Source organism: Tupaia chinensis, unplaced genomic scaffold (genome assembly GCF_000334495.1).
Source record: "Tupaia chinensis unplaced genomic scaffold, TupChi_1.0 Scaffold000601_1, whole genome shotgun sequence".
Taxonomy (NCBI): domain Eukaryota; kingdom Metazoa; phylum Chordata; class Mammalia; order Scandentia; family Tupaiidae; genus Tupaia; species Tupaia belangeri.
Window position 1 is genome coordinate 683,061 of NW_006160119.1, and position 9,248 is coordinate 692,308.

A 9,248-nucleotide genomic window follows, 5' to 3' on the forward strand; every position below is an offset into this window, starting at 1 on the left:
CAGAGAGAGACAGAGAGACAGAAAGCGAGAAATCACCCCCCAGGGGGGATGGTCACGCCGCACTCCCTTCTCCTCCATTCTCCTCTCGTCTCCTCTCGGGATCTTGGGCACGCACGCACACGCGCCCGGCGTGAGTTTTAAGCCACCAGGTCCGGGATGCGAACCGCGGTCGACTACGTGGGAGTCCAGCGACATAGCCATTACCCTAACTGCTGGTTCCCCAATGAGCTTCTCTTTTGGGGCATCCTGGGTGGCATACGCATAGCAGCCTGGATGTCTTGGTAAACTTCTCTTTCAGCAAAGGAGGAAGGAGGCGAAGCAGGGACGAGGCAGGTTCTGCTAAAGCAGTCCCAGTGTGATGATGGGTTTTGTTGTCACTGCCCGCGCACCGAGCCTAAGACACAGAGAGGAGCCCAGTTGTTCCTGCTAGCTAGAGCACGGTTTCCTGGTGGCTTGTTTGCGACTTCCTAGAGTACATTTAAGTAGAACTGCAGCGCTTGTAGACGCAGAAGCCACCCACTAGTCGTGGTCCCTTCCTGCTTTTCACAGAGCTTTGGTGCTCACTTGAGATGGTTCTGAAGCTTCATCTACTGGGTCCGAATGTTGCGTATCGAATTGTCCGTCTAATTTTGATGTAAGTGCCTCAGAAAGACGCCAGCTACCCATTAACTGAGTGGAATATCTGTAAGTCCTCACTAATCCTCTCCTATCACACCGTCTTAGGAGAGGCCCATGAGTCAACCTTAGCGTACCCAGGCATGGAGCTGTCTCGATTGCTGAGAGCCATGAAGGCCGTCTTGGAGAAGCTGTAACGACGGACCCGCAGTTACATGATTCTGTCTCCACCTTTTGTCTCCGTGTGCAGATCGTGTCCCAGAGGAAGCTGTCCAAGTCCTTGCTGAAGCACGGGAACACAGCGGGCAAGTCCTCCATCACGGTAAGCCCCCCCGAGGAGCCCTGGGCCTTCCCTGGCCCGGAGGGGCTGTCGGGGTCAAGCTGCATGCTCGGGAAGCAGAGCCGCTGGCTCTGGGAGCTCATGTCACAGCAGGACTCGCCAAGACAGCTCTTCATTTCCCTCTGTTTCCTAACAATACAATTTTGACCTTTCTACCCTTGGGAAAAATGGGAAAGAGAAAGGATTTCGAAGTGAGTTTCTTTACTTCTGCTAAGCACTTCAACAATTGCAAGGTAAGTCTTAGTGGGGAAGAAAGATGGAGTTGTCAGGCGCAGTGAAATTGTGAAATTGTCTGGAGTGTTCAAAGCATCACAACTGCCGATCCATGGGGAGTCATTGTTTTAATTAAAGCTTTGCTTTAATAGCATTTAAATTTAAGGTCCGCTTTGTAGCTTAAGGACCAGAGAGCCGATCCAGTAGCCCCCATCACAGCTGACTGACTAAATTTAAATAAAATTAACTTAAATTAAGTAGAAACAAATAGTTCCTTAGTCACACTGGCCACATGTGAATGGCAGATCCCATACTGGGCAGTGCAGGTCAGGGCGTTCCTACCATGGCAGAATATTTCGTTGAGAAATTCCAGGCGTATTTCTAAATAATAGCTTAAATTTTCAAATAGAGCTCCTGATATTTGAAGTTTTGACACCTTGAATTAGAGACCTTGAAAAAGATAGGAAAGATGGTACAAACATTTAGCTGTGCGTATATATGTAAAAAACTACAAAAAAAGTAGGTGAAGCACCAGGAGAAGCTGAATTGCGAGGGAGGTGACTTGCCGGGAGGTAGAGAGCTCCCAAGCACCTTTGATAGTACCCTTTTACCTTGGGAGTGACTGATTTATTTAAAAGAAAGAAAGCAAGCAACTTCTTAAAAAATATTCAAAAGGGCTTCCAGGGGTGAACGTTTTGGCTATTTTCTCAAGAACTTAGCACAGTTTGTTGCTTGAGTATTCTCTGTGGCGCTGTCATGTTGAACCTTCTTGATGGCCATGCTTGATCATGGTCTTTGAAGACCCCCAGTAGTGCTCTTAAAAGCCATGGACCCAACGGCTCAATCCCAAGGCACAAGCCCCATGAACTGAGGTGTAAAATGTCTACCATTGTTTTTCAGGAGGATAAAACCTCATCTTGCCACCTTTATTCTAAAACATCTTGGAGATTTTCTTCTCCCACATACCCCAGGAAAGTTCAATGTTCTTCTTAATTTTGAGTATTAAAATTCTCCTCTTAATCTTGGATCCTTGGATTAAAACACTGGCTTCTATAACTTCTAGAAAGCATTTGAAAATGTGTGTGAAATCCTCTAGGCCTCTATAGATCAGGAAGGTCATAACCTCATCAGCGTTCTGTGGGTGTCAGTGACCACGAAAGAGTTAAGGGCCACTATTCCATTGGGGAGTGAGAGGCATCAAGGTGGTGAGAGACAGAAAAGAGCCCAATGAAGTGTGAACTTGGTGGTTCCTGGGTCACGGAGCAGCCCTCACGCATCCCGTGTTCTGGGACTCGTGTTCTCGCTCACGGTGGCTCTCAGTCGGTGGGGGCTACCCTTCCTTGGACCACCATTTTAGCTTTAGTGTTTATTATATGTAATTAACTTAAAATTCTCAGAATCTAACAATAGTATTCAAAGCATATGGACCCAACTCATAATGAGAGAGTCCATGCAGAATGGAGATACTACTGAGTCGAACCTCAGTGTCTCAGCATAACCAAGTGGATGAACGTGTCCATGCCGTGTGGTCTCTGAATACAAGTGGGCTTCGAGAAGTTTCTAGAAAAATGGAATTGAGTATGAGTTTACTTTGATGCAAAAAAAAATTTAAATCCACACTTAAGTTTTTTGTGATATGCATTTCCATGGACTTTTTGAAGACTCCTCACACATGGTAGAGCCCTAATATTATTTTTAAATGGTTTAACCATTTGCATCTAGACTGACAGGATTTCTGTTGATTTTGTTGTTGTTTTTCCACTGACTTTTAAGGCAATTTCTACTCTCAGGCTTTGAGCCAGTAGCTATTATATATTGGAAAGTGGCTTAAATGAAAGGCCTTCTTGGATAGTATTATCTCCTCACTTACACCAAGTGATTGTCAGGAGTTCCTGGGTGGTAAGGGTTAGATTCTTCTCTCTTTCTCTATATCTGCATCTGTTTCCCTCTTTCTGTCTGTCTGTCTCTCTCTCTGGTTAGATTCTTCTCTCTTTCTCTATATCTGCATCTGTTTCCCTCTTTCTGTCTGTCTGTCTCTCTCTCTCATCTTAGATATCCCAGGGACGGTCTTTTGAAAATAAGAATGAGAAAATTCCCTTGGGGCAGGAGGGAGACAATCCCCATGACTATATAGCCATTGATCTGGAAAGTTTTCCTCATCCCTGTTTGTCTGACTCAAAACCATGAAGAAATAGTTCCACTCTTCTTTCTTTGTAACTACCCAAAGGGAAAGATACGTATAGGTGTTCGTGGAAGTGCCGTTGACTGCCATGCAAACTCTACAGAAGACACTCCCTGGCTGCTGCGTCTGCTGTCTCCTCCGTCAGTCTGGGTCCATCTCCCATGTGCTCATATTCAGCATAAGTGAAATCTGGTCATCTACTAGTGTCTGCGTCGGGCATTCCCTGAGCACCGAGCACACTGTGCCAGACTCACGAGGTGGCGGAAGAGCTCCTTGCCCACCCGGCATGCCTCGTTGAGTTGGACCAAGCTGAGCTGCGGCTCCTCGTGGGCCCCTCTGCTGCGGCTGACTGTGCTTTCTCCTTCAGGTGATTGCCGAAGAGCTGTCTGGCAATGACGACTACATTGAACTCGCATTCAACGCGCGGAAATTGGATGACAAGGTAAGTGTTGGGTATTAACCTTATTGGAGGAAGTAATAAAGCCAGCACCGGGAGTTTAATCAGATTTCCCCCCACAGCTAGTTTTCCCTTTCAACTCACGTTATTAAACCACCAAAGATTTTGGCAAGGTCTGCAAAGTAAGGCTTCCCTAAACTGAGAAGCGGAAGAAGATGACTGTGATCAAAATAGGGCAGTTGTATTCCACCAAGAATTCATTTTCCAAATGCTACGAGCCGGGTAAATGTGATTTAGCTCCATTGCTAGGGACAGTCAAAGAGAACAGAGAAGACCGCACGGGAAGCAGGCACGTTTCTAAAGCCCCTGGACTTCCCGAGTGCAGGGCTAAGAGCTTTGCATGGTTGTTGCCCAGTCATTTGTGTAGCTCCCGCATAACGTCAGTGCACAGCACGTCACTAGCATGTGACACGTTATTACCACGTAGCATATTATTAGCCCTGGTTTGCAGGTGAAGAAACAGGTTCACAGATGAAGCAACTTGTCTAAGGTCACTTAATGTGTCAGTCTAATCTGCCAAGAAACAGAGCCGAGACAAGATTAAGACCCAAGGACGTGTCAGGAGGAACAGCTCTGACAGGAGCGTGACGGGGACGTCTGGGGGAGCCAGTGCAAGTCACCCTGAGTGAGGGCAGCAGGAAGCCCACCCTGGGCAGGAGCTTCCGAGGACGCCGGGCAGCGTACGGAAAGTTGAGCAAGGTCATCGAGCATCCTGGAGCCAGATCAAGCTGTAGGAACGTCCCACGTGTCCCAGGAAAGGGCCTGCCTCGGTATCCCCAGGACATTCAGTTGCTGGCTCAGAGCAGCCGCCAGGAGTCCTGGCCTTGGCAGAAGTGTGGAAATGGATCCCAGGTTTCAGTCCTTGTAGTTGGAAGTCAGGACACATTTCTGTGGCCACCGAACCCGTATGTAAATGGCGGCATGAGGACTCAGCCCATGTCAGTCTGGCTTCCATCTGAGGCATGTAAGAGAACAAGGCCTCTTGCAGTCTGGCTTCAGGGCTTTCCCGTGAGAGTGGGGTGTGCTGGAAAGCTGAGGCCGAGGACGGAGCTCCAGTAAGAGCAGCAAAGAGCTGCTGCAGACAAGAGACCTCGCAATCAGCCCTGCTGTGAGGATGGACATGAGCCAAGAAAGGAGCAAATTCAGGGATGTCCCCAACCCATCGCCCGTGGGTAAGAAAGCCAGAGGTGGGGCCAGCAGGGGACAGGGCTTAGGCACTGGGTTTCCACATGGCCGACCACAGTTCAAGCCCTGGACTCACACTAGGAGCGTGCGCGAGCCAAAACCCGACAGAGGAGTGGAGGAGCAGGAGTTCCAGCAGGGCCGTCCCCCAGCGGGGATGCCCCCCGCCCCTCTCCCTGCTGCTCTCCGTCTGTCTCTCCAGTGAGCACATGTGCCCTATGGCAAAAACCCTGAAACAATAAGTAAAACAATAGTAATGATAATGATAATAGCAGCCAGTGATGGTTGGTTAAAAGCCAGAATAACCTGAAGTCAAGAGTTTGCACGTCAATTGACCTGAACCCGCTCTAGCCAGAGAGGCAGCCATCTTCCCTGGAAGCTGGGGGTCTGCACCCGCAATCCAGCCCCCAGAAGCACCTCAGCCAGGGAGAAAGTCAGGCCCCCCAGAGAGCCACTGTCCTCGCCAGCCCAGCTGGCCCAGCCATCACCCTGCAGCAGACGAAGAGATTGTGAAGTCAAGCATGGAGCCCACAAGGACGAGGAGGCCCGCGTGGACGAGGAGACCAATGTGGATGAGGAGCTCCGCGTGGACGAGGTGACCCACATGGGTGAGGAGCTCCTCGTGGACGAGGTGACCCACGTGGATGAGGAGCCCCACATGGACGCGGTGACCCGTGTGGACGAGGAGCCCTGCGTGGACGAGGAGCTCCGCATAGACGAGAATCCCCCGCGTGGACAGCAATGTGATCAAGCCTCCCTTTGAGGTGGTACAGCTGAGCTACGTGGAGAGAATGTAAGAGGCCTCCCCTGCCTGCAGTGACGTGTCCTCCAGTCCCCTCTATGAAGGATCCGGTGTGGTCTGAGCTGGGTGGAGGAGGTGGAAGCAGCAGAAACTGAAGGGGCCGTGAAGGTGAGGGGGCGTGAGAGGGAGGGTGAGGGCGATGAAGCGCACCCTGTGGAAGGTGACAGTGAGGGCTGAGGAGCAACGTGGCAAAGTGAGAAGGTGGCACAAGGGTGGAAGATAGGGCCCTGGAGGCCTGTGTCACCTCCCGAAGGGACAAAGTGCTGCATGAAGAGGCTGCGACAATCGATTCTGTGCGAGGACCAGGTGGAACAACAATGTGAAGGGTGACAATGACACGTGTGTTAGAGGGTCTTCTCATGGAAACCCCGGCGGCCCAGGGTCACGTGTGAAGGTAAGGCCTGCCTAGAGACCGGCGAGGTGACAGACCAGACACCGCACAAAGGGTCTGTTCCAAACTCCACGCCCACGTGTCAGTGAGGACCATGCCAGAGGTCACGGCAGACGGAATCTGGAGCCGGGGTGGCCCAGCCGTCTATACCAGGCTGGCTCCTGAGAGCAAACAGCACAGCAGCCCAGGTGGGAAGGAGACGAACAGCTACCCTGGCCCACCTACAGCAAACGGTGTGTCGCGATGGGAGGTACCACTCCAGTAAAGCAATAAAAAAGGTCAGAACACATGACTTGTAAAGCTTTTGAACTAGATGACATAAAACAGTAAATAAAGGAAATTGCATGTGTGTGGTCAGGACACACACAAGAGTAATTGATTTCTACATATGTTCGGAAATTGCAGTGTGAACATGGGAGAAACACTACCCAGCTCTAACAGCGGATATGGGAGACCTGGATCTTCAGTCTCTGCAGCAACTCAAAACCACCAGTTGCCTAATACCTCTGGGAGAGAGCCGCTGGTCTAATCCGATGCTCTCTACTATAGACGAGAAAAACTGAGATTCAGAGCTGTGCAATGACTTACCTAAAACTGCACACGCCTGAGAAGCGGAGACTCAGTCGGGTGGCATCACTAGCCCTGCACCTTCCTTCTAGGCGTAGAGCGAGCAGACTGGACCAGCCGTGGCGGTGGCACACAATGCCCACGTGTCTCAGGGAAGGGGTCAGGCAGGACAGGAGAGGCGTCCTGCAGCCATCAGTCCTCGGAGTGCGGGCCAAGCTTCGAGCTCCCTCCCGGGGAATCCGAGCAGTCACAACTGTTTTAGATGCTCCCCGGTGTGGGTAGTGGTTAGGGTTTAGTGCTCTCAGAACCGTTTCATAATAACACCCAGAGATCTCTCCTCATTCCCGTTCCCTCGCACACAGAGGCTGCACGGCATCTAATACCACAGCAGGGTGAGGGTGGAGGCCGGCAAGCGGATCCTGCCGCCTGTCTGTTAGGCCAGCCGTTGAGTGGATTCACAGAACACAAGACAGCACCATTCTCTGTACTATTTTTAAATCTGGGGAAATAGACTTGCTGTTCCATGAAAAGATCATATTTATAATGTGGAAGATTTATTTTTAAATAATAAAAATAATATAACAAATATTTTTTAAATTTCTCGGTTTCATAACGTGATTAATATTGAGAGATATAACCCACATAAACAGAAGCTCTTGGGGTTCTCAGTAATGTTTAGGAATGCGAAGGGGTCCTGGAACAAGGAGCGGGAGAACTACCACTGTAAGCCTGCCAGGGGGACCGGGCACATTGGCCGAGCTCGGCAGCAGAAAGGCACCCTCTCCCTCCTGACAACTGCCATCGTAGTTTGCCTTTCAAGGCTGTCCTGTGGACCTGCAGTCTACTCGGGATGAAAATTCAGAGTTCTCGAAATCTGGAGGCAATCTTCAAAAGAGCCAGTACCTTAAATAGATGAAGTTCATGAGAAACAACTGATTTATCTAATGCTAATACAACTCACTTAGTAGAAAGAGGGCTTTTCTAATTTCAAAAGCAAATTTATTCTAGTAGCGCTAGTTGGCACTTAATCCGAGTGGCTGGGAGTGTGACCACCACGTGGCACGGCCAAGCTGACTGTGTGCCCGCTCCCCTTCCCAAGAAAGTGGTTATCAGATGTGCCAGAGCTGACTCGTAAACGTCCCCGTCACCGTAACAGTAACGATCGCAGACTGCATTCCGTGCTCCCCGGCTAGTCCGATGGGTGCTGTAGGAGTGAACCAATCCGTCTGTAAATCAGAGGTGGACCAGTTGTTTTTGTAAAGGGAAAGATGGTAACTATTTTAGGCTTTGAGGCCAAATAGTCTCTTGCCCTCCAGGTCAGCTCTGCCATTGAGTCACTAAAGTAGTCATAGATGATGCATAAATAAGTGGATGTGGCAATGTTCCTTTAGAACTGCCTCACACGGACCGACACGTGGCACAGTGGTTAAAGCACTGGGCTCCCACGAGCCTGACCACGGTTAGAGTCCCAGACCTGGTTGCTTGAAAATCACAGAGGTGTGCATGTGTGTCCAGACCCTGAGGGGAGAATGGAGGAGGAGGGGTGGCTGCATGGCTAACCCCAAAAATCTTTCCCTCTCTGTGGCTCTCTGTTTCCATCTGGCGAGCACAGGCACCTGATGGCAGAAATCTGGAACAGAACGATTCGCTCACTACAGCAGTGGACCAGCTCAGGTCACGGTACTGTCTAAGGCCATGTAAAATCTCTCTGCTCTGTGACTTCTCTGTGTTCCCATGTGCCTGACTGGGACCGTTAATCCAGCCTGCACCAATAGGAAGCTCGCATTGTTAAACCGCTGTGTGTGCTAGGGGTCACGTTCTAACCCACTCTCCTCAGAACTCACAACTGTGTTCCCAAAGGTGGGTATTGTAGTCTCATTATATGGCAAACTATGGTGAGGTTCAAGTTCCGCCGACTTTCACGAGGCTATTAAGCTGTCGAGTCTGGATGTAACTGCGTCTCTCTGAGTCTCTTCTCGCTCCAGGATCCTGTCTTTCTGACCACTGTCATGCAGACGTACTGCTTTTCTCCCTGATCCAAACCTCCCTGGTTGTTTACTGCCTCTCACTCTCTATGTCCTTTCATATTAGATAAGGCAGAGCGATGTAACCCCAGGCTATGAGCGAGTTTCTCCACAGCAGAGCTTCAGTAGAATGACTCACTCCATCCTCATTGCCCAGAACTGCCCCAAGGGGATCTTTGTGATGATGGTCAAGCAAAGAAGCAGACAATCTCAGATTAAAGTGACCGTAAGATTGGGCTCAGAGTTGTTGTCTGAAGCTATGACTTTCTGAGGGTACACTTGATTTTTATCATCATTATGTATATTATTCATGAGTTTCTGAGAGAGGGAGAGACCTTCCAGAGGGTCTCACCCCATGATCTGGCCCTGGGTCTGCAGCCAGCAGCCAGCCAAGATCCCGCACGTGCCCATGAGCACACCAGCTTGTTTAGGGGAACCTTGGGACGTGGCCCCATGGCCTCCCGTGTGGCCCCTA

General features: G+C 50.1%; 1 protein-coding gene across 3 annotated transcripts in view; it reads left to right on the top strand.

Annotated features, from left to right (window-relative positions):
* Positions 1–9,248, top strand: part of CPNE4 (copine 4) — a 401,350-nt gene that overhangs the window by 271,287 nt on the left and 120,815 nt on the right. For all 3 annotated transcript variants that reach the window (XM_006158501.2, XM_006158503.2, XM_006158500.3), the window contains exons 4-5: positions 866–937; positions 3,718–3,792. In XM_006158501.2, the coding sequence (XP_006158563.1) occupies positions 866–937; positions 3,718–3,792 (147 nt within the window). The remainder of the gene's footprint in view (positions 1–865; positions 938–3,717; positions 3,793–9,248) is intronic.